Raw genomic sequence first — 25,000 nt, 5'->3', positions numbered from 1 at the left:
TTCACATTAGTGGCTTCTCTTCCGAGTAAGTATTTCATTCGGCTTTCCCTGACTGGTAAGAATAGTGTTGTTGCTACAGCAAAAGATTCCCTGTGTTGTTTTTGAAAGAAGAATGGACAACGGTCAATTAATAAACGAAAGGAAGTTTTCATTGTGTAAGGAAGGGAACACTGGAATGCAGCAGATGAAATTCCATTTCGGAAGCTCATGATACGTACTCTCAGTTTACAAAACTTTTGTCTTCCTCCCCTTCTGATTCCTAAGTCTATTCGTATGTATAAAGAATATTCATATATGTATCAGATTAATTCGGAAGTGTTAAGCAAACATTTACGCTAATTGCAGTGAAATAATGCTCTCATTTTCTTGTAATGTGACACTCCATAATTATCTTCATTAAAAGGAGTAAGAGAATTTCATCGTGATTTTGTCTAAATTCTTATTAAGATTAACTTACTACACGCGCATCATTCATGTGTATGTGTACATATATATATATATATATATATATATATATATATATATATATATATATATATATATATATATATATATATATATATATGTGTGTGTGTGTGTGTGTGTGTGTGTGTTTACGTAATCCAGCTCCTTTTTCTGTCAAAACGCAGGGAAAAGAAAGAAAAAGCAGATGACATTCGAAGCAACGTCCTGGAAGCAATCACGACCCTGATCAAGAATATGGACAGAATGAACATTCAGCTGGGACTCGCCGAGAACGAAGAATCTGCCAACTTTATTAGAAGCATCAGTAAAGAAGATTTCACCTTTTCTCAGGTAAGAGAGAGAAAAAGTTAAGTATATCTTAGTTTAACCAGACCACTGAGCTGATTAACAGCTCCCCTAGGGCTGGTCCGAAGGATTAGATTTATTTTGCGTGGCTAAGAACCGACTGGTTACCTAGCAACGGGACCTACAGCTTATTGTGGAATCCGAACCACATTATGACGAGAAATGAATTTCTATCATCAGAAATAAATTCCTCTAATTCTTCATTGGCCGGCCGGAGAGTCGAACGCTGGGCCAACAGCGTGCTAGCCGAGAGCTCTACCCATCCCTCCAATGAAGAACTAAAGAGAGAGAGAGAGAGAGAGAGAGAGAGAGAGAGAGAGAGAGAGAGAGAGAGAGAATTGTTGAATACTGTCTCACTCGTTTATGAATGACCCATTCGTGGTTTTATTTTGTTACTAAATACGAAAGGAAGTTAAACTATGCAATTTTTATAGTAGGCTGAATGTTAGCAATAGAGAAAATGCGTTGGCGTAGATATTGACTGATTATGTAAATAAGGATATCTCTTATCTAAGTAATCTGACATTAACGGGAAATGCAAGTTACTAAGCTATTTCGCTGTCGAAGAACCCTCCGAGTTATCATGGCTGAATGTCAAGGTTTTCATCTGCCAGCACAGGTCTCAATATCTTCATGATATTTTTTGCTTGGATTTTGCTACGGACATATTAAGTAAGATGGCTTGGTTTAGAGTAAGCCGGTCCTATGTCGGCGTTGGCTCTTGACCATAGGTTGCCCAAGAAGTAATGTAGGGTGTTAAAGGGAATAAGATGCCAGGTGTTGGCCTCTGGCAAATGTACAACCAACTGAGATAGTGTCGTAACGTGACAGCAGCGGGATCTTAGTGTTCTTAATTTTCTCATAAATTCTCTAAAATCGTGTGCAACAGAATTTTTCCTTATAACGTCAACTTCGCTTTTTCAACTTAAAGTACGATTTTTTTTTTTTTTTTTTGTATTTTTCAACATGGTCCAGTGATGACAAAAGTTTACAGGAGTTCGCGCTGAGAAAGGGAAAAGTAGCTGAAATGGGAAGTAGTATGATAATGACGCCAAACAATTTTCATGGGTATAAAAGAATTTACTCTTCATGAATCACTGAGATTTTATTTTACAGGGGCCTTCCTCTGGGAGAGAGAGAGAGAGAGAGAGAGAGAGAGAGAGAGAGAGAGAGAGAGAGAGAGAGAGAGAGAGAGAGAGAGAGAGAGAATTTCAATTTTATTCTCACATTTCTTGATCGTTTCAGGAATTCTACAGTCATGTTGAAAAACTCTGGAGAGATCGGGGCGTTCAAGAAGTTTATTCGAGGCAAAACGAATTCCAGCTCATAGACTGTTCGAAATAGTAAGTATTCTACCGTTCTGAAAGTTAGATAAAATAACTCGAATAGCAATTAATCATGTTTTATTCCTCTGAGGAGAAATTCGTCCCTGGTTTGACGAACTGGCGTAAGCCATTTTTTCCCCATTCAGAGAAAATTGGCTTCAAGGATTTCGTTATTATGCAAAGCTTTTAATTAGCTCATCTTCTGTGGCAATTTGGTTTGAAAATGTGACTGCACAGACAATTGACGTTTTGATATGTTACAAAGTATCAAAAACTGAGACACTTTTGTTGCAAAACTCAAAAACTTTCAAAAAATGGGAGACGCCAGCTTGTCAAAACAGGGACGAATTATTTCTTCCATGTGTATGTGACAGGAGACTAAAGTTAATGGAGGAATGTAACAGGGAAATGTTTGACAGTTCTTTATTTGCTTAAATTATTAGCAAAAAAAAAAAAAAAAAAAAAATAGCGCGTTGCCTTCCTAAATTGATTTTGATCACTGGATTACAATTAATGTTATATTAGACAAAATGCCTGTAATAACGTAGTAAATAGGATTTCTGGATGAAAAAGCGCAAAAAAAAAACGAGTCTAAACCGACTAAATTATCGACCCATTAACTTGGCATAGTACTGCACGAGTCTTTAATAATTGTTTACTTTTGGTAAACTTGGGTTATCCGGCATGTATATGAATTTATTTATCTTTTTGTTTGTGATTTTCCAGCTGTTGTGGATATAACGACCCGGAAAAAATCTTATAAATCATGGCTCACCTGTGTTTTCTACGTGCGAATAAAATGATATTCAGGTGACACACGAGAGGATTAAACATTCTGGATTGTTGCGGCGAGGAAAAATCAATTACCAGAGCGTTCTTTTTATATATTTAACTAGATATGGATCGCTGAGTATAACTAAGAAAAGTGCCGTGTTAAAATAGGGTATTTTAAAACATTCTTTATGCAGTCTCAGTCCTCTCAGTATTGTGTGATTGAGAAAAAGTACATTATGTAAGGAGTGCATTAAAAAACGTTCTCCTTTTCACTTATATTTCAGTTTTCTTGACAAAGTGGAAGTGGTAAGACTCCCAGATTACGAGCCCTCTATACAGGTATGTGTAAATGACAGGTAGGGTCATGAAAGTTAGTAGCATACTTTTCCAAGAGAAAATCTTGATTTCATTGGCATAAAGGGTCAGCTAAGTGCGATGCCTTTAAACAGAAGGAAATGTGATCCAAACATAATTATTATACATTTTCGCATCCTTTCTAATGGGTATTGCCATACATTTTTGTCAATTAAGAATGCTTACTTATTCAGGTTCGCCTATTCAGTATAACAAGGGCATTTTATATTTTTTATAAACTTACGAAGAATACGGATACAAAGCAGATTCAGTTAAAAGTTGATTTATCTACTAGAACAAGTGGTAATAAAATAATTCAATGAACTGGGTTAAAAACGCTAAAAAGAATTTATATATTTACACATCACATATAAAAAAAGTTTTAGCCTTGTTATGATATAGGTCAGTTATTACTCAGTCGACATTTGATCGAATACTTTCTTTCAGGACATCCTCCACAGTAGACGACGTACCACAGACATTCAGAAGATTGAATTCGAGGTCAAAGTCCCCAGGAAGTATGGTGGAGGGACCCTTAATTTCTGGGTGTTTGATGTCGGAGGGCAGAGAGGAGAACGGAAGAAATGGATACAGGTGAAAGATTGGTTTTGTATTTCACAGTGAAAAGGACAGAGATGCAATGAATTAGGCTGTCCATATCAACGTAATCAATATATATATATATATATATATATATATATATATATATATATATATATATATATATATATATATATATATATATATATATATATATATATATATATATATATATATATATATTATTACGTGGGTCCTTTGGCTGATGAGTTTTTATTAATTACTGTAATTTATGTAGCCCTGCTCTACCTAAGACCCACGTAATCCTGTCAGTTAAAGCTAAAAGTTACCCCAAGAGACAGACAATTACTTAATTAGATTAGGTCGCCAGTCGGAACTATGTATTGAATAATTCGATTATTTCTGGAATAAATGAATTACATGACACCCAATTATTACCCACCAAGTCCCAACAAAGAAGGAATGCACTGTTACAGTGAAGGAATTTACATGAGCCAATTAGTCCTCTTCGGACACAGGAAGATTTTCCCTATTTCAGTTAAAATGCAATGGATGATCGTTCTGGTAGCTCTATCATACAAAAATTTAGTATTTTAAAAGGCTATTTCTCTTCCAAACAATGGTTTGATTAGGTTCCAAGGCTTGCCTGAATATTGCTTATGCTGGACCTCTCCCTAATTCCTACTTACTGCAAGGGGGATATTTTATGCAATCTCACTAGGCAATAATAATTATTCATATGCTAGACTCCATACAGGAATTATGGTTCCAACAGGATCTCTAGTCAGTGGGTGAGGAAGGGGGAAAATTTGGAAATAGGAGTACAATGGAAGAAATACCAGCAGATCGACGAAATCTGGTCAGTTCCAGACTTACCTTCACGTAGGCTGCTTGTGCACTGCAACAGACGCCTGGGATTTCTGGAACAGCGCGTAACATCAATTCACTTAGTAAATAAAAGACGAAGAAGGGACAAAGGACAGAATTATCAGGGGCATGGATGCGCACGTGTGCCCTGGAAGATGGCTGGGTTCTCTCCCTCCCTAGGTCGGAAGTGGGATCCTTCAGGCCAGCCCTAGGAGAGCTGTTAATCAGCTCAGTGGTCTGGTAAAACTAAGGTATACTTACTTTTCTGTGTTTTCGTGAACAGCGCTCCTTCATGAAGGAGTGATGTTTTTGTCAATCTGAAAATTGACAAAAACATCACTGATACATAATACTGTACAGAGGAAAATGAAGGCTTAAGAACACCCTCACTAGAGATGACCTGGTGAAAACCTCCCTGTTGGATAGGTCTCTGATATTAACTTATAAGCTGTTAGGAACTGTTAACTTTGAAAACACAACTAGCTCCTGCCTGCGTCTCATCCTCCGTTCCCCAGAAAACTCCTCTTGTCTTTTTTAGGATTATACTCCTACTAAAATAATGCAGGGAGGTCAAACACCAAAATATTGATAAAAGTTCACACCTTTAAGAAGGCCTTCACTCCCTTTCGGGCGTGAAGGTCTGTACTAAGCAAGCTGTTTGCCTCGATTAATTTACTCTTCTCCCCTGTGCAGAATTGTCCCGCGCAATCTAACTAGCTATGGATCTACCTAAACCTAGAAAGGATATGAGCTTTAATCACTTATTTCTACAGACTCCTAACTCTACTTAGAGGTGCTAACGGTTATTACATGCTACCTCTTATGATCGTGATGTTTAGACCTAGCCAAATGGTACATTCTATGGTATCTCCTATCCTAACCTATCAGAACACGGCTGTAGCACCAATGTAAAGGACAGTGGACTAGCTAAGTTACAAGGTTTGGCACTACAATTGGTAATTACTGCTCGGTACATGAGGTTTGCCTCATATGATAAATGCTTACCTCACTGAGGACTTAGGCCATGCATGTCATGAGCTTAGTGGCTCTCTTCACAATAGTTTAGAATGGCTGATTTCAATTACATTGTACTTACATGGTTACTGTGGCTTGATGGAAGGTGTAAGTGACAAGGTTACTGCTACGATGTACTCAATGTGGTCTAGGCTATAGTATGATAGAGATCACGCTGGCTACCTCCTCTGGGCAAGGAGCCAGGATCACTCTTCTTCTTCGGGTTTCTCCAAGGCCTATGTCAGACCTAGGAGGTAATGAGGGCACCGACTCTGGGGAAAGGCCAGAAGGGCTAGCTGGTGCGAAGTCAGGGGTAACTTCAGAAGCTACAGGAGGGCTCCCTACTCTGGCTGCTGCAACAACCAGAGCGAGAGCGATCTCGACCTCTGCATCCGAGGAGGCCAGTTCCTGGTCTCCCAGAGAAGGTGTAACAGTTTGGTCCACCAGGGGTTCATCCTCTGGGGACGGATTTGGTGAGGAAGAAGTGCTGGGTGCCGGAGGCTCACCGGTTGCTATGATTAGTGCCGTGAGGGATCCTGGATCTCCCGGAGGAGGATCTGCCTCATGATCTGGACCTGGCACAGGGTCCTCCTTGATTGGTGGCTCAAAGTCCGAGCCGGACAGAGCGTGGCACTGCTCAGCGCTCGCAAGTGCCACTGGCAGCAACTGAAGGTGAGGCATGCCTGACAAGGGTTCCGGAGGCGCAATACCTCGCGGATGGCTTGAATTGGGCTGAGACAGAGATTCCTGCCCCAGCTGGAGATCAAGCCTCTCAAAAAATCTTGCTCGGGAGCATCTGCTGCGCATGGCTTATTTGGGCAACCCTCCCAATTAGTCCTACAGTGGTACTGCTCCTCCTGAATTTCTTCGGGGAGAAGGAGGAACTCTTTGTTGGCCGTCCTTTTGTGGATGGTGAGGACTAGGCAGAGAACGGTTTGGTGTGTGCCCCTTCCGCTGACCACTTCAGTGGGCGGAAGGTGGTTTTTCTTCTTGAGGTGCTCCTACAGTATGAGCCTCTGTGGAGGAGGTAGTGTGGCTGCGAAGTGGCATTGGGGAAGGGCTTCCCCAGAGGAAGTCCTGACCCAAAAGGAAATCCACTCCAGGCCGAATTCCACCCACCACACGAAGGCGGTGGGGTAGCGTGCCCCAAGGTGTCGTGACCTGGAGCTTGACTTTGGGAACGGTTGTGGTGTGGCCCACTATCCATTTCATCTCCCACCGGGTTTGCTCGTCAACTGTGGCACTGGCTGGCACTTGGGCCCTGGAGATCAGGCTAACATCTGCCGCAGTGTCTACTGTGACCGGAAGGGTCATAGGCAGGCTAGAGCCCTTAAGGGAGGGCACCGAGATGAACTGGGTCTCCAGTCTCTCGGGGTACAGTATCTTCTGTGGCCCGGCCGTGGAGAATGAGGTGCTAATTAGGTTGACGAACTTGGTGGTGGGGACATGATGTGGAAAGGCCAGATGTCCAGCACTGTAGTGGCCGGCAGCACCACAGGATTGGCACGAGCCCTTTGTAGGGGCTCGGTGACCTGCGGTGACGGTTGGTGGAGAATGTTGAGTGGATGTCGAGGGAGAGGAGTTCTGGCTGTTAGTAGGAGGCTGCTTATTAGTGCCTAGCTTGTAGCAGCACTCAGCTTCAGTGTGCCCCACCCTCTTACAGTGGGTGCACGTAGGCTTTCTAGGTAGTCCATTCTTTGGGCGAGTCGATCCTGAGAGGTATCACCCGGGTGGCACTATGCACTGCTGAGATGTGCTGTGGGACTGGTTGAAGGTTTCCCATGAATCGTCCATGCAGCAGGCTTCCATAAGGGTGGTGGGTTGCTTATCAATTAGATATACAGCAAGGGGCCCAGGCACGCATTGGTAAAGATCGTCCAGCATAGTCTGATTGAAGAGGTCCTCAAACATAGTGCAAGACAAGGAGTCGAACCAGCACGTACCAAACTGGGTCTTGTGACAGGCCCATTCAGTCCAGGACCAGCCGACTTCCTTGGCAAGACCTTGGAACCGCTGTCTCCATTTCTACAGGGTTATTTCGTAGGCCTTCGTGATGACTCTACGCATTTCAACCATGTCACCTCTCTGACCCTTCTCCGGTGAGCGAAGGGCTGCCTCAGCTTTTCCTTCCATGTGTTTGGCAAGTACTAAGGCCCTACCTGTCTCGGTGGTACTATAGTTATCAAAGAGCGCCTCTATTTCCTCCAACCATGTTTCAGGCTCGTCCTCAGTCCACTTGGGGGCAAGGGAATTAATACTCAAGATCGGAGCATTTTGTGCAGCAGGTGTGGGGTTGAAGGCTTGGTGTATAGCCATAGCTTCAGCATTTTCCCTTTTAGCCCTTTCCAGCTCGAGCTCCTTTTCCTTGAGAGCTAGTTCATACTGTCTTCTCCGTTCTTCTCTTTCATCTTCCAGCTGCCTCTGTTCTTCTTCATATCTCCTCTGTTCTTCTTCATACCTCCTCTGCTCGGCTTCATAAGTCCGCTGTTCCAGTCTTTCTTCCTTCTCTTGCTTGGCCAAGTCATCCAGCTGTTCCGTAACCCACTTGGTGAAGTCCAGTCCCGTGAGACCTGCCACCTTCCCCAGCTCCATGAAGGCTCTGTGATTATCTGTCGCCATGGTTCTGGTAGGTAAGGGCGTCTACCCGGGTTGACTGGACGTACTTGGGTCAGCAAGGAAGTGTCCCTCAGATTTAGGGTGACACTTCAGTGATGTGGCACCTTTTCAATAAGGTGGCACTGTGGTTGAGTGTGCCGTGTAAAGGTATCTTTATGCACTGGTGTAACTTAGTCACAAAAGGACTTTTCTTCTGTGTTCCTTTTTCTGTGTTTTTTCTTTGGTGGCACTATGGTGCCAGTGCGTTCCTAGGAACAACACTTGAGTTCAACAAGTTGGTAGTCGAGGAAAATGCACTCTACCCCAGCAGAGTGTAACTAATAAGTAGGAGAGAAAGGGAAGGTAAAAGAAAGAGATATGTAGGCTATTCAGTTTATGACAGTGCTTCAAACTAGCGGCACTGTGGAAAGGGAAAATAAATAGTGGTTGCTTTCGAGGTCCTCGTGAGTGACTAGTTCCTAGTACCCGCTGTGCCACTTCCTTTTCATGCAGAGGGAGGAAGGCTAAGTTTTACGCTGAGGTCTGGATAAAAGGCCTCACTCGTGACTGACAGTTTCTAACTTTAATCTTAACTTGTCCTCATCTATTTGTGGGACAGAGGTGTTTCTGTTTATTTGTTTTATTTTAATTAACGATTCCAGTGTCGGGCTGTTCTTTCGAGGAAGGCGGTGCATGTACACTTTGGATCTTAGGTTGAATGCTTACTTGAATAGATGAGAGAGAGAGAGAGAGAGAGAGAGAGAGAGAGAGAGAGAGAGAGAGAGAGAGAGAGAGAGAGAGAGAGAGAGGAGAAATATTCAGCCAGCTTCTAGCGCTGCCTGAGAAAACCAGTAAAATTATTGTAACTGCACACTGGCAGTTTTCTTAATTGGAGATATGTCTTCTTGGGCTGTTTTAGGGGATTGGCTTAGCAATCTTAACTTTCCCTGGCCCCTCAGTCATACATCTTACGCTGAGAAGTATGGTTAAAATGATAAGCTCTTTTCTTTTTTATATAATTCCCTACGTCAGTGTATTTTGTATAGGAACTTTTCTTGTTATGTATTTCCTAAATAAGTACTGTCATTCTCTGACTAAATTATTTCTTGCTTTTATCTATTGTATGGAATCCTATACCTATTTCCCTATCTATCAAAGTCTATTTTTTCTAAGAGTTTGCAAGTATGATTACTACGCAAGGCAAAGTAGTTCCTGAAGTGGCATATGAGGCAGAGGCTATGGTGATTGTCACCACACAGGTAAACAATGTCACACAAACAACCACAACAAGGGTTTTAAGATGACAGACGGGAGAGCTGTCAACCCATTTCTAAAATGTCGAACGAATCCCGTTATAACACAGCGGAGGAATACATGATCTTCCGAGTTGCGGTGTTTATTTACAATGCAAAAAAAAATACAAAGCACTAGAATTCCTCTCACAAAACAAACAAAGCAAGTGTAGGAATACAGGTTTTAACTAAATCCACCAACAATGCAAAGGATTTTATGTTATGGAGATGGAAAATGAATTTACTATGAGCTATGCTTTTTTTTTTCTCGTGCTGCTTAAACACTCCAAGAATCCGCCATGCTTATTGAGAGGCCATTTGAGACACAAAGGAATGGATCTGTGACATCCTGACGGGAGTGAATTTACGTTAATTGAAAATGCAAATTATGACATTAACACTGTAGCCATTCGTTTGCAATATTAACATTGGCAAGGAAATTTGATATGATTCCCGTAATATGGAAACTTATTAACTCCATCACGCTCAATCGGTGGTCTCAGTGTAGTGACAAACGGTTACTGTTTTGGAAATCCTATGGACTTCGTAAATTTGTCTGCCCTACCTACGAGAGAAATGTTAGGCACATGTCCTCCCAGTACTGTCGTGCAATAGCTAACTCGTTCACAGATCAATGTCATGCATTAATCCTTGGCCAGGGTAAATCCTTACTTGGTAATTTACACGACTTTGAATGGAATGCAGAGTGGTCTCTGAACGCGGCAAAAGTATTTCTTTAAAATTTTGTAAATTGTAAATTATAGCTGCTCTCAATCAATGCGCACTTCCCTACCTACGCTAATTTCTTAATTATAAAAATGGTATTCTTACTGCTATTATACCTTGGCCTGTCTCCTTGTTTGGAAGAATTAGCAGGAAATTAATATGATCTGACTTTTCTCTTTGAAATGAATTTGTAGTTAATTTGATTCCAGATTCTTTTTCTCTGTGAATTAATCAGAGATCGTGGCTAAGGTCACCACTATTACGTGGGTCCTTCGGCTGATGAGTTTTTTTATTGATTACTGTAATTTATGTAGCCCTGCTCTACCTAAGACCCACATAATCCTGTCAGTTAAAGCTAAAAGTTACCCCAAGAGACAGACAATTACTTAATAAGATTAGGTCGCCAGTCGGAACTATGTATTGAATAATTCGATTATTTCTGGAATAAATGAATTACATGACACCCATTTATTACCTACCTAGTCCCAACAAAGAAAGAATGCACTGTTACAGTGAGGGAATTTACATGAGCCAATTAGTCCTCTTCAGACACAGGAATATTTTTCCTACTTCAGTTAAAACGCAACAGATGATCATTCTGGTAGCTCTATCGTATGAAAATTTAGTATTTTAAAAGGCTATTCCTCTTCCAAACAATGGTATGATCAGGTTCCAAGGCTTGCCTGAATATTGCTCATGCTGGACCTCTCCCTAATTCCTACTTACTGCAAGGGGGATATCTTATGCAATCTCACTAGGCAAAAATAATTATTCATATGCTAGACTTCATACAAGAATTATGGTTCCACCAGGATCTCTAGTCAGTGGCTGAGGAAGAGGGAAAATTTGGAAATAGGAGTACAGTGGAAGAAACACCAGCAGATCGACGAAGCCTTGTCAATTCCAGACTTACCTTCATGAAGGCTGCTTGCGCACTGCAATGGATGCCTGGGGTTTCTGGAACAGTGCATAATGTCGATTCACTTAGTAAATAAAAGACGAAGAGGGGACAAAGGACAGAATTATCAGGGGCATGGATGTGCACGTGTGCCCTGGAAAATGGCTGGGTTCTCTCTCTCCCTAGGTCGGGGGCATGGATGTGCATGTGTGCCCTGGAAGATGGCTGGGTTCTCTCTCTCCCTAGGTCGGAAGTGGGGTCCCTGTGTTTTCGTGAACAACGCTCCTTCAGTAGCCTCCGGCAATCTGAAAATTGACAAAAACATCGCCGATACATAGTACAGAGGAAAATGAAGGCTTAAGAACACCCTCACTAGAGATGACCTGGTGAAAACCTCCTTGTTGGATAGGTCTCTAATACTAACTTATAAGCCGTTAGGAACTGTTAATTTTGAAAACACAACTAGCTCCTGCCCGTATCTCATCCTGCATCCCCCAGAAAACTCCTCTGTCTCTTTTTGTTAGGAGGCCGAACAGCAGAATATTTTATATATATATATATATATATATATATATATATATATATATATATATATATATATATATATATATTATATATATATATATATATAGTTATATATATATATATATATATATATATATATATATATATAAATTATCACTTACACAATTGTTCTGTGTAGATGATTAGGACATTAAACCGATGGCATCTAGCGAATAAATATCTCCCCAGATACCACCCAGTTTTAATGAGTGGAATAAATATCTCCTCTAGATGCATCCAGTTTTAATGAGGTCCTGTCAGTAATATATTATATATATATATATATATATATATATATATATATATATATATATATATATATATATATATATATATATATATATATATATATATATATATATATATATATACATATATATATATATATATATATATATATATATATATATATATATATATATATATATATATATATATATATATATTACTGACAGGACCTCATGAAAACTGGATGCATCTAAATATATTTATTCGTTAGATATATATACATACATATATATATATATATAATATATATATATAATAGGATATATATATATATATATATATATATATATATATATATATATATATAAAATATAATACTGACAGGACCTCATTAAAACTGGGTGGTATCTAGAGGAGATATTTATTCGCTGGATACCATCCAGTTTTAATATATATCCTGTCAGTAATGGTGTTCATACACAGAACAATTGTGTAAGTGATAAAGTTTATATATATATATATATATATATATATATATATATATATATATATATATATATATATATATATATATATATATATCTTTATATGTTATCAGTAATAGGGCAGGTACCTATAGTCTTAGCCTGATAATAATAATGTAGCCTAGGCAAGGCAGAACATTTTATCTTGCAAGCTTTCGAGGTATATAACCTCATCATCTGGCTGAAATTGTCTATCACAGATAAAAATAATTGAAAAATACAATAACTAAAACATCCAAAATGGGTAAAATGAATAAAAGGAGATACAAAAAACAAGAAATCAAATGGAACCTACGATTACAAAAGCTTATAACACAAATGGAACAGAAAGGACCAACTACAGTAGAATATAAATAACTTACCTCTCAGTCTCACTCGCACACCACCTCAAAACATTGGGAAAGTATTTTAAAAGATTCTTAAAACACCTCTTCAAAGACTCAGCACAAAACCACTTAATAAATGAAAATAAAAAAATCAGAGAATTCATTTACACCAGGAAGCTATTGCCCATTTACCAGTTCCAGACTTCTTTCTGTGAATTTGTCTCGAATGAAGCATCGAGTTCTGAGATATTCTACTGAAGGAAACACCTACTCTTCCTGAAGACCTTAATTCCTGCGTCGTTTATTAGTTTACCTGTTTGCAGGGTGGGAGTCAGTTCTCGTTGGCTCAAACACTATTTTTTTTTTTTGAAACGCAGAGACCTCTCTTTGAAAACCACCTTGTCCAGCCATAAGAGAGTACAGTTTAGCTAAAGCCCATCTGTTCGCTGACTTAGATCTTAAGGTACTGTCTTTCTGCTCAAGAAGACAGGACCTCCTAATTTCCGAGTCGTTATTCATAAAGATGAACTTATAAACGTGTCCGGTATACAATTATAAGAACGTGTCTTTTAGAAGTTACGCAAGAGGTCAATGGCCATTTTGCTTTGTGTATAGTTTTAATTTGCATTTCCTCTTCTTTTATGTTTGTATTTTTAGTTTGAACTTTCTATTCTTTTAATGTTTTATTTGCTTTTTCAATCGTAGGTTCCATTTGCATTCTCAATGTTTGTATCTTTTAGTTTTACCTATTTTGTTAAGTTTTAGTAAGACCATTAATTTTGCATTTCCAACGATTTTCATGTTTAATCAATAATTTTAGACTGATGAGGAGATTAGATACCTCGAGAACTTGCAAAATAAATGTTCTACCTGGCCATAGCCATATTATTCAGTATCAAGCTATGTGTGTTTTTATGTATCCACGTGAATGCATTTATTAACTGATTAATGCTTATGCTTTCCTACATAAACACAAACGCTCGTTTCTATCCTAAATTATTTTTCTACGCATTTATCCATTTCCGCTTTTTTCTCCAGGTATTTGATGGCATCCAGGCGGTGTTGTTTCTAGTGGCCTCGAGTTGCTTTGATTCGGTCATAGAAGAAGATGAAGAGACGAATCGCCTTCAGGAGTCCATCAACATTTTCAAAAGTGTCTGGGCTTCGAGGTCAGGCAAAGTCTAACCTTGCTTTAATTCCTGAGTTGATCGATTTCATGTTGCTTCTAACTTTTACCGATGTCCTGTTATTCGTATAAATGCTTTACTAACAGGAAATGTCACTGACTCCTTTGCGGAATAATGCATAACAGGGCAACTTTGGAATAGGATACTTACCAGTCTTCTTGAAGTGGACACAGTTTGTTCAAGGATCTGAATATTCTCATTGTTGAAAGATAATTTCTCTGGATGACACTTAAACCTCTGCTAATATCATTATTATCAATATTAATACTGCTAATACTAAGTTATTATCATCATTATTCCGCAAATAATGTGGATCCCCAATCAGGGTTTGCAAAAGAAAAATGTCATTGTATCAGTTACTTCATACACACATACTTGCAGCATTGCAGTGTCACCTCGGACACACTGCGCCGCTCACTTCAATCTTCTACGCTCTCTCGAGCTTCTTGGACATTAACGCCCTCATATCTGTTACTCTGCCCACCAATATTTTTTTTAGGCCACACCCTCCTTCCTCTTAAGACTTTCAAAGTTTACTTCCTTTTTCACTAAACCATTCTCTTCCAACCTGCCTACTTGACCAAACCACTTCAAAACACTCTGAGCCATCTTTCACACATGCTGATTGTTTTACCACATTGCTGTTGGATTTTTACATTTCTCACCATTTCCACCCGCCTTACTTCGCATATACTATGCAGGCTTCGCCTTCATTTGATTCTCATTAAACAACTTCACTTCACTTCCAAGAAAGATATTGCTTTTAACAATCGCTTCATAACTGTGATTCATTTCTCTCATCCGTAACAATTAATACCATATACCAATAAGAACCAGTCACTTTCATTCTTCCAACATCCATATCAACAATCATTTCTTGAGTTTCCTGTTTTTCATCCAAACTTGTAATCTCACTAACTAAAGGCTTTACTGTCAATTTTTTACTTATACAAACACAGTCTCTGAAACTGCTCTTAACTATCATTATATAACACCATGTCACCTGCTAACCCCCACCGTTCTACTTCAGTTCAAAAGCCGTTCTAAAAATACTTTTGTTCCTAGGTTCTTGAAGGATTCTGGTTTCATCGTGTTTCTCAACAAACAAGACATCCTGCGGGAGAAAATAGTCCACCAGCAGAAGACCATAGCGAAATACTTCCCGGAATATGAGGACTATAAACTGGACAGCAAAGGTAAGATGCTGTTCGCAGGGTCCGTCCAAGGTATCACTGGATAAGATTAACAAGCCATATTACTTGAGGAATAAGCCTTAGATATTCAACACCATCAAAATGCAGGATTTAATATTTACCACCAATGTAACAAACTACTATCCATTTCAGGGACAGCGAGTCGTTTTTCTCAAATATCTTTCAAACTAATTATTGGATCGAAATGGTACTTTCACACGGCGCAAAAGACACCTCCTGCTAATTTTTGGTAATATAGAGTATTGTCAGATGGTTTTAGTTAAGACGTTTAGTCTCGACTTACACGGTGTTGCATTCTAACTATGCATTCGAACGTTCTTTATCCCCATCCCGTCCCTCCCTCTCCCTTCCCCTCCTCATCCCTCCCTCAACCCACTTTCCTGGCCTTCCCATATCCGCCCCCCTTACCTTTCTATTGGGGACAGCGGACGTTCGATTACGTAGATTAGTCTTTCTGACTCATGCGACTTTGCCTGTAAAAGTCAAGAATAAACGCCTTAACTAACACCATTTGACAATGCACTATATTACCAAAAATTAGCGGGAGGTGTCTTGTACACTATGTCAAAGTACCATTTCAATCAAATAATGAGTTTGAAAGATATTGAAGAAAAACGGTCCCTGAAATGGTCAGTAGTCTTGATTCAACCAGTTCTAAAGTAACTTTGGGGAAGGCAAGAAGGATGATTCTCGCTACTTATTGCATAAAATCTCATGTATTTGCGCATAACTACTCCATAACTAAAGACCTTAAATTTCTATGATATAGCATTAGGTACATCGCAGTAGCACTGATTTTATCATTTAGAATCTTCATCAAATCAGACAAGACTTGACATAGGGTATTACATTTTCTGTTTCCCTTTTCTTTTAACTGTGTTGCTCATCATCGGTTTTAGATCGAGTGCCCAACGAAGATGAAGAATACCTCAGAACACGATGCTTCATCCGAGACAAATTTGTGGTAAGGAGTTTGGATTTGGTTCATCAAATGTGCAATCAGTTTCTGGTGCAACTGAAGTAATTTAATTCTTATTTTTGTAATTTTATATACCAAATATAATCTTTCCGGTCACACTGAGGTCTTGGTTCTATTTTTGAAACTATGATTTTTATGAGCCTTTCTTTAAATACTTTTCTGATGCTTTTTCTGTCCGCCCTCAGATCTTAAAAACTACCAAGTCTAGAGGGCTGCAAATTGGCATATTGATCATCAACCCCCCAGCCATCAAGGATACCAAATTGCAGCCCCCTAGCCTCAGTAGTTTTTATCTTATTTAAGGTTAAAGTTAGCCATAATCGTGCTTCTGGCAACGATATAGGATAGGCCACCACCGGCCCGTGGTTAAAGTTTCATGGGCTGCGGCTCATACAGCCACCGAAAGATGGATCTATTTTCGGTGGCCTTGATTATACGCTGTACATCAAACTTGATTGCGCTGAGGAAACTTCGACGCATTTTTACTTGTTTAAGTGGTGTGCCAGAGTGAGTGAGTGAAAAGTTAGTTGATTTTCTCAGGTATTAACTATACACACACGCATATATGTATGTATCGTGTATATATATGTATGCGTGCACGTATGCACATTATAACCAGATTATTAAGTACTCATTTTCATAGTAAATCGCTGTTTTTCAACTTATCTATGCACAGCTAAAACTTATATGTGTGTGTGTAAGGATTCAGCTGTGCATGGGTAAATTGAAAAACAGACTTATTACGCAAAGGATAACTTAGCAGTCTGGTGATAATGTGCTTAAGTCTGCAAGTAACATACACGCGCACACAAAGAGAGAGAGAAACTCACATAGAGAGAGAGACAGAGAGAGAGAGAGAGAGAGAGAGAGAGAGAGAGAGAGAGAGAGTCAATGAACAATGGATTTAAGATCATTTGCTTTTAAAGTTGTTTTGCATTTCCATTCAGATTTCTATTAAAATCTATTTTTTTGGACACTAGATAGTAACCAATGAGGCCCTTCACCGAAGACTAATATATTCCAAATCCCACTGCAGGACATTGCATCGCAACCAGTGCAATGGGAAGGCAAGAAGGTCACCCCAGGAATGCCAGCTTTACCCAATGATAAAAAAAAGGGCGAATGTTACTGCCACTTCACCACAGCGACCGACACCAACAATGTCAAACTGGTCTTCGATGACGTCCACAACATGATCATCATGTGGAACCTGCAGGAAATCGGGATCAACGTGTCCTAACCAATCTTCGGTCTCCGGTGACATTTGCCGTCGCCTTGTGGTAATCGCTCATACTAAGTTTATAACTTCAAAGGGTCTCCTTGAAATACATTACTCGTCGTATGTGACTTGTCATCTCCCTGTTCCTTGGCGCTTTCTCGATGTTCTAGGTGGATTACACAGATTTCTTGCAGGGGAATTAAAGAAAAAATCTTGGTTGGTCTCTGCTACATTCGGCGCCAATTACGAGAAGAGGAAACCAATACAGCTTTCAAAAAGACCAATCTTAACAGCATTCCTAATGATCGGAATCATCTTTTAAGGGATTTGTATCTGTCAAATGTGATTCTTTGAATATTCAATTTTGCTCGTTACATATCCTGTTCTTAGAACTTCAGTGCGAAAGGAATTTAGATTTAATACCTAGATATAATAGGCTCTTGTAATAAAGGTGTATAGAAATGCAATTTCAATGTTATTTTTCTCTGCCTCTTCAGATATTAAACGCAGCTCTCAGAAAAACTGGTATTGCTCATGAAATACCAATTTCTAAATATTAAAAATAACCGCCGGCATTTGACTATCATTGGTTTCGTATTCTACGTTCAGGTATTGTTCAGTCGTCAGGAGCTGCGCATGCAGAGGGCATTTGTCACCGATATTTTGCTAATGGCCGTGTCACCAACATTTTGCCAGAGACAGGGCTTCTTTGTCCTGTCCTTATCGTAATAAGAAAATAATTTATGGTTTTACTGGATTCAAAGACAAATAATAGCAGTGATTTAAGTTTACTTACAATGTAGTCTCTATTAAAGAGTAGGATTCTGAACAACTGGGTCAAGAGGCATCATAGTTCTAGAAAGTCATCCCTTTTATTTCCATGAGCGACAGTTTTCCAATTAAAGGATCACATAACTTAAGAAAAACACTGAGTCTAATGAGGATAAATTGTAGGTACTATTTATTTACTTTCCGGGAGTACTGTAACAATTCATAAAAAATTCTTACATTGTTTGTATTACGGAGATTAGTCTTACAGAAAATGCCTTCGCTCTTTACAAGAGGACTGGCATACTGTATGTATCCTTTGGCAAGCCTTAAAACTAAAATTATAACAATACTGAAGATCTAAACAAGAAAAAAATAACATCTATGTGTACACAAACTTAACTGATTATTATAACATAATAATGACCTAATACTATATGTAGTTCTACTGGCTGCGTCTAATGAATATCAAACGTGTGCACGTGTGTGTACAGACTGCCTGTATGCATATTCTGAGTTTGTAATATTTTGGCTCAAAATAAGACATTATGGCACTTACTGGGACGAAAGTAAAAGGCCAGGGGTGGCTGAGAGATGCAGGGAGTGGGGAGGGTTAAAGATTGCTGTGTCAGGAAGACTGTTGGAACCGGAGATTCAGGTTAAATACTACAAATATGGTAGTCCAAGGTTTGTTTTGGTATAACCGGGAGTGGTACAAGAAAAACTTGTAATAGTAAGTCATCAAAACGAATGATATTCACAGTGAAAGTTTCCGGGTAAGTTCGAATCTGTAACTGGCTGGGTTTAGAGAATGAAGAAGAATGATTGCGCTGGATGATTTGACTGCAATGGTGTGATAAAAAAAAGAGATGTTGCAGTTGGTAGTTATGGTATACTTAAAATGAAAGATGAAGAGATCGTAATGAAATGTTTTATAAGAGGGTCTTGATTACTGGAACATATGGCTCCAAAAGAATATTCTTGAAATTATCTAGGAAATAAAAATGACAAAGGAAAGAATTTGTTAGCTTACATATCAGTAAACTGTAGATAGAAGACCAAGATGATGATTGTAATGGAAAGGAAAGTAGTCGATGGCGGTACCTGTGATCATTATCTGACTGGTGGCTGGAGGTACTTATGATAGTTATCAGACTGCAAGTGAAATAAAGGAAGGGTAGTGGTAGATCTGTTTGAGAAATGTTGAAAATAAGATAAATGTTATTACGAGAAACGAAATTTGATAAAACGTGAAAATGGCATAGAAGAAGACATGAAAATTGGGCAAGGGTGAGAACCACTTAAGTGGAAGGAGTTTATGGCAAGTATACAAAATTCAGTGGTATAATTGAGGAGTCAGCAGGGATTCTTTACAGTAAAGGAATGCAAGAAAAAAGAATAAAAACAGTTAGTGGTAGCATGATGAAATGAGAGGTTTTCTGGAGGCTAAAAGGAGCTTTTTTTGAGGTGCTACAGGGAGACAGAAAAGATCTATACCGCCATATAATAAGATAGACAAGACCAGAAAGTGATATAGGACAAGAAATTGAATAGTGAAGATACGGTAGAATTCTGGACGAATAAGAGGAGAGAAATGTAACGAGCACAGGGTACTTGGAATAAACCATGCAAATGAAAAGATGCTACCTAAAGAGAATATAATCATGTGTCGATGTAATGAGTACTCTGAATAGTTGAAGAGTAAGCCGGAGTCACTGACATGAATGTAATGATGGCTAAGAATGGAAAGATTGAAGACTGGAATGGATCAAGATTTGATGAGACTGCAAGTGACAAACTGGAGTATGGTTGCAGCAGTGTGATCAGGCGGCTAACTAGAGTGAGTGAGTGAGGCATATCTGCGTGAGGAAAAGTTTCCAAATGACTGAGCAAGAGAAAAAAAAACTGTTCTACTACTATACAATGGGGAAAGGTGAAAGAAAAGCTCGTGACATAAAGACGTATACAAGGGATGGAACACTGCAGGATTTTAACTAAGAGAGTGAGTTTAGAAAAAGGCTGACAGGGGAAGTGGGATTCAAATGAAGAAGATGGCGCGCAGGTCAAGTTGTGTGAAAAGTCTGGGAGTAAATGGAAAAAGTTGTGTTTGTGGCATACATGGACCTAAAGAAAGCTCATGACAGAAATGACAAAGATGTAATGTGAATGGCGTTAATGAAACTTTCTGGGAGAAACTGTAAATCATTTTGCAAACTGAGCTTGCTTTGGAATATGTAGACATGCGTGACTGAGTTAATGCAAAAATGGGCCAAGATGATGTTGTGTCTTCATGGGTGTTCAATAATTTTACGGATGGAGTAATGAGAAGAGTTGAAGAAATGACTTAATGTAGGCGAAAAGCTGTGGATATGGAAACAGGCCCTAAATCGAGTGTGGAGTGGGTTGATATTTGTTTATGACACAATGTTTGTTATACCGAAGAGAAGCTGCAGAAAATGCTACAGGGGACTGAGATTTAGGAAGCACAGAAACAGAGTAAGGATAAATAGAAACCAAGACAGTGAAAAAAGATTGTCAGTCTTGATGGCGTAAGGATAAATGTAGTTATTTCATAGAGGTATTCGGAAGTAAATGTAATGAATAAATGTAAGATGAAAGAAATGAAACAGAAAAATTGAAGCAAAGACAGCAAGATTTCTAGGAAAAGTTTGGCAGAGAAGACGAGTATTTATGAATGCAAAGGTATATGTTCAAGAGACTGTTAAGTCAACTATCCTTTATGAAAGTAAAGTGTGCTTGGTGATTGTGAATTCAAGAAAATTAAAAGCTGTTGAGATGGATTTTTTTTATTTAGGAAATACAGAGCAAGGATGACTGAAAGGCCGATAAATGTAGAAATATAATGAAATGTGATAAACGGATTTGTTAGGGTGAAAAGATGGATCATTGTCCTCCGAGGTGGTTGGATCACGTGATGAAAATGGAGAGCGGCAGAATGGCAAAAAGGAAAGTAAAACTGAGAAAAGTTGGGCACAAGAGGGGTTGAAACAGATAAAGAATCATATCCAGGAAGTACCAAGAGCGATAGAGAAATTTGTCTATACGCAAGGAAAGTGGGGAGGTGGAAAGGGTGAGGAAGAGCCCAAAGCGTTGCTGACGAGCCTCCTGAATATGTATAAGCAGCAGCTTATGTTTTTGAAGTTTTGTTCACCCTGAGTCAGTAGTTAAAGGATGAATGTGGATGTGACGGAGTGTGTGTGTGTATGCCATGGAAAATGGAAAGATGTGTAAGCGTTTGTACGTGTAGGTCTATATGAAATTAGAGGTACTGTAATTTGTAGAGGCACTAGTAATCTAAATTATATACGAGGAGTTACAGATATCATAATTACAATCTAATTAAAGAAGAAACTAAAGGGGACCTACTTGATTTCACATTTTGATGTTTACGCTCTCTTAGCTTCATTCTACATAATTCCTGATAATTAATGTAATGATGACTTTATTCTTATGATATACTCATCCATTTCTGATTATCATAACTCATATAATCCCACAACAAATACAAGAGGGATATCATCATAAATTCATTTATAAATTTCTTTTCCCGGAGTACTGATCACTGCTGTCGACCTGTATTCTCGACAGTCACTCATTAAGACCTTATCTTCAACAATCGCTCTTTAGACCTTTATCTTCGACAATTACGCGTTTGAACCTTCAGTGATTTAGACCTTATCTTCAACAAACAATCATTTGGACTTGAAAAAACAATCAATCTTTTGTCTCTACCTTCACCAATCATTTGCCTAGACATTACCTTGAACAATCACTCCTTCAGAACTTATCTTCAACAGTCCTTGTTTGGACCTTAGATTCAGCAACAATCACTTGTTTGAACCTTATTTCCAACAATCACTCGTTTGGATCTTTATCAACCACCCATTCAGACCTTATCTCCAATAACAGCTCATGTAGACGTTATTTCAACAATCACTCATTTAAACTTTATCTTCAAGAATCACTCATTTAAGCCTTATCTTCAACAATCCCTTGTGCAGACCTCATCCTCAACAATTACTCACTTGGACCTTGTTTTAAACAATCATTTGTTAACGCCTTATCTTCAGCAAGCATTCCTTTTGACCTTATCCTCAACAATCAATCCCTTAGACCTTATCTTCAAGAATCACTCGTTTAGACCTTATCTTCAAGAATTACTCGTTTATACCTTATCTTCAAGAACCACTCGTTTAGACCTTGCTTTCAAGAATCACTCGTTTAGACCTTATCTTCAAGAATCACTAGTTTAGACTTTGCTTTCAAGGATCACTTATTTAGACCGTATCTTCAAGAATCACTCATTTAGACCTTATCTTCAAGAATCACTCATTTTGACCTTGCTTTCAAGAATCACTCGTTTAGACCCTACTTTCAAGAATCACTCGTTTAGACCTTATCTTCAAGAATCACTCGTTTAGACCTTGCTTTCAAGAATTACTCGTTTAGACCTTATCTTCAAGAATCACTAGTTTAGACTTTGCTTTCAAGGATCACTCATTTAGACCGTATCTTCAAGAATCACTCATTTTGACCTTGCTTTCAAGAATCACTCGTTTAGACCTTACTTTCAAGAATCACTCGTTTAGAACTTGCTTTCATGAATCACTCGTTTAGACCTTATCTTCAAGAATCACTCGTTTAGACCCTGCTTTCAAGAATCACTCGTTTAGAACTTGCTTTCAAGAATCACTCGTTTAGACCTTATCTTCAAGAATCACTCATTTAGACCTTATCTTCAAGAATCACTCGTTAAGACCCTGCTTTCAAGAACCACTTGTTTAGACCTTGCTTTCAAGAATCACTCGTTTAGACCTCATCTTCAAGAATCACTAGTTTAGACTTTGCTTTCAAGAATCACTCGTTTAGACCTTATCTTCAAGAATCACTCGTTTATACTTTATCTTCAGGAATCACTCGTTTAGACCTTGCTTTCAAGAATCACTCGTTTAGACCTTATCTTCAAGAATCACTAGTTTAGACTTTGCTTTCAAGGATCACTCATTTAGACCGTATCTTCAAGAATCACTCATTTAGACCTTATCTTCAAGAATCACTCATTTTGACCTTGCTTTCAAGAATCACTCGTTTAGACCTTACTTTCAAGAATCACTCGTTTAGAACTTGCTTTCAAGAATCACTCGTTTAGACCTTAGCTTCAAGAATCACTCATTTAGACCTTAGCTTCAAGAATCACTCATTTGGACCTTGCTTTCGAGAATCACTCGTTTAGACCTTGCTTTCAAGAATCACTCATTTAGACCTTATCTTCAAGAATCACTCGTTTAGACCTTGCTTTCAAGAATCACTCATTCAGACCTTGCTTTCAAGAATCACTCATTTACACCTTATCTTCAAGAATCACTCGTTTTGACCTTATCTTCAAGAATCACTCGTTTAGACTTTATCTTCAAGAATCACTCGTTTAGACCTTATTTTCAAGAGCCACTCATTTAGACCTTATCTTCAAGAGTCACTCGTTTAGACTCTATCTTCAAGAATCACTCGTTTAGACCTTGCTTTCAAGAATCACTCGTTTAGACCTTATCATCAAGAATCATTCGTTTAGACCTTGCTTTCAAGAGTCACTCGTTTAGACCTTATCTTCAAGAACCACTCATTTAGACCTTATCTTCAAGAACCACTCATTTAGGCCTTATCTTCAAGAATCACTCGTTTAGACCTTATCTTCAAGAATCACTCGTTGAGACCTTGCTTTCAAGAATCACTCGTTTAGACCTTACTTTCAAGAATCACTCGTCTATACCTTATCTTATATCAACCGTTTGAGTCTTATCTTTAATACTGTAATTCATATCCGGACTTCAGTGAAAGTATCCACCCTTACGAGTAATTAGGTAGTTCCGTATGCAGCTTAAATACGATAAAAACGAACACTTGCGGAAATGAACTGAAGTGAAAACATTCACCAATGAGATGCTGTTTTACGCTTTATATGAAGATCACAATTTTCACAGAACGGCAGACACAACCTGCTATGTTAATCATACTAGTTTAACCTGCAAAATAACTATGATAATAATTCATAAATTGTTGCAACAGCCTCATATCCTGATTATCCGCTAATTAGCAAAATAACTATCATTACAATTCTTAAATTAAAACAGCCTCGTATCCTGATTATCAATGATTCTGCATTATGTGAAATATAGGCCGCTGATCATGAAAACAGCTTTGAATCTGTTTCCAAAACTAGGAAAATCAACAATGACTTATCACAGCAATGCAATGGTTTTAATCGTAATTTCTTACAAATCCCAATTTTAGTATCTAACCAACAGGCTTAAGACGAGTTTCTTTTTTATTTGAAAAGGGCTTCATTCATGAGTTATATCGTACTGAATATTTTTGTAACGATTAACCATTTTAATTGAACTTTAAAAGGACTTATTCTGAAAATCCTCATTCACTTGACATAATCAGAGCAACACTGATAACGCAGTTATAAATCTCCACTTCAGCCACTCGTCTACGAATCATTCAGGGAATACCAAAGACCCGGATTCCCCCCAAATAATAATTTCATGAATCGTAGGAGGGTGGTGGCCTTGTGATAACTTGGTCCAGGAGAGGTGCTCCGTCGCCCTTATCTTGGGATGGGCTCGAAACGCGGACGTTGCCGTTGAAAAGGCCCCCCTTCTCCCCGACCGGCGTGAGTTCACGAATGCCTTTGAAGTTTCCGTTCTCGTAGTTTTCCTTGGAATCCGAGTCAAAGGGAAGGGTAACGACGTCT

At 38.7% G+C, this 25,000-nt stretch overlaps 2 protein-coding genes across 4 annotated transcripts in view; one reads left to right on the top strand and one right to left on the bottom strand.

Annotated features, from left to right (window-relative positions):
* LOC136851885 (guanine nucleotide-binding protein G(s) subunit alpha-like) overlaps nt 1-17,924 on the top strand; it is a 31,143-nt gene extending 13,219 nt beyond the window's left edge. Inside the window, exons 2-10 of the mRNA XM_067126216.1 lie at nt 1-25; nt 630-795; nt 2,056-2,153; nt 3,194-3,248; nt 3,711-3,857; nt 13,897-14,027; nt 15,111-15,241; nt 16,159-16,223; nt 17,275-17,924. The exon at nt 1-25 is cut by the window's left edge and continues 48 nt beyond it. Of these exons, the coding sequence (XP_066982317.1) occupies nt 1-25; nt 630-795; nt 2,056-2,153; nt 3,194-3,248; nt 3,711-3,857; nt 13,897-14,027; nt 15,111-15,241; nt 16,159-16,223; nt 17,275-17,478 (1,022 nt within the window). The 3' untranslated portion in view covers nt 17,479-17,924. The remainder of the gene's footprint in view (nt 26-629; nt 796-2,055; nt 2,154-3,193; nt 3,249-3,710; nt 3,858-13,896; nt 14,028-15,110; nt 15,242-16,158; nt 16,224-17,274) is intronic.
* A 466-nt stretch (nt 17,925-18,390) lies between these two features.
* LOC136851886 (organic solute transporter subunit alpha-like) overlaps nt 18,391-25,000 on the bottom strand; it is a 152,335-nt gene continuing 145,725 nt past the window's right edge. For all 3 annotated transcript variants that reach the window (XM_067126217.1, XM_067126218.1, XM_067126219.1), the window contains exon 7: nt 18,391-25,000. This exon is cut by the window's right edge and continues 79 nt beyond it. In XM_067126217.1, the coding sequence (XP_066982318.1) occupies nt 24,790-25,000 (211 nt within the window). In that variant the 3' untranslated portion in view covers nt 18,391-24,789.

This window comes from Macrobrachium rosenbergii, chromosome 24, assembly GCF_040412425.1.
Source record: "Macrobrachium rosenbergii isolate ZJJX-2024 chromosome 24, ASM4041242v1, whole genome shotgun sequence".
NCBI classification, from domain to species: domain Eukaryota; kingdom Metazoa; phylum Arthropoda; class Malacostraca; order Decapoda; family Palaemonidae; genus Macrobrachium; species Macrobrachium rosenbergii.
The sequence above is the reverse complement of the archived record's forward strand: the minus strand, read 5'-3'. Positions and strand labels throughout refer to the sequence as shown.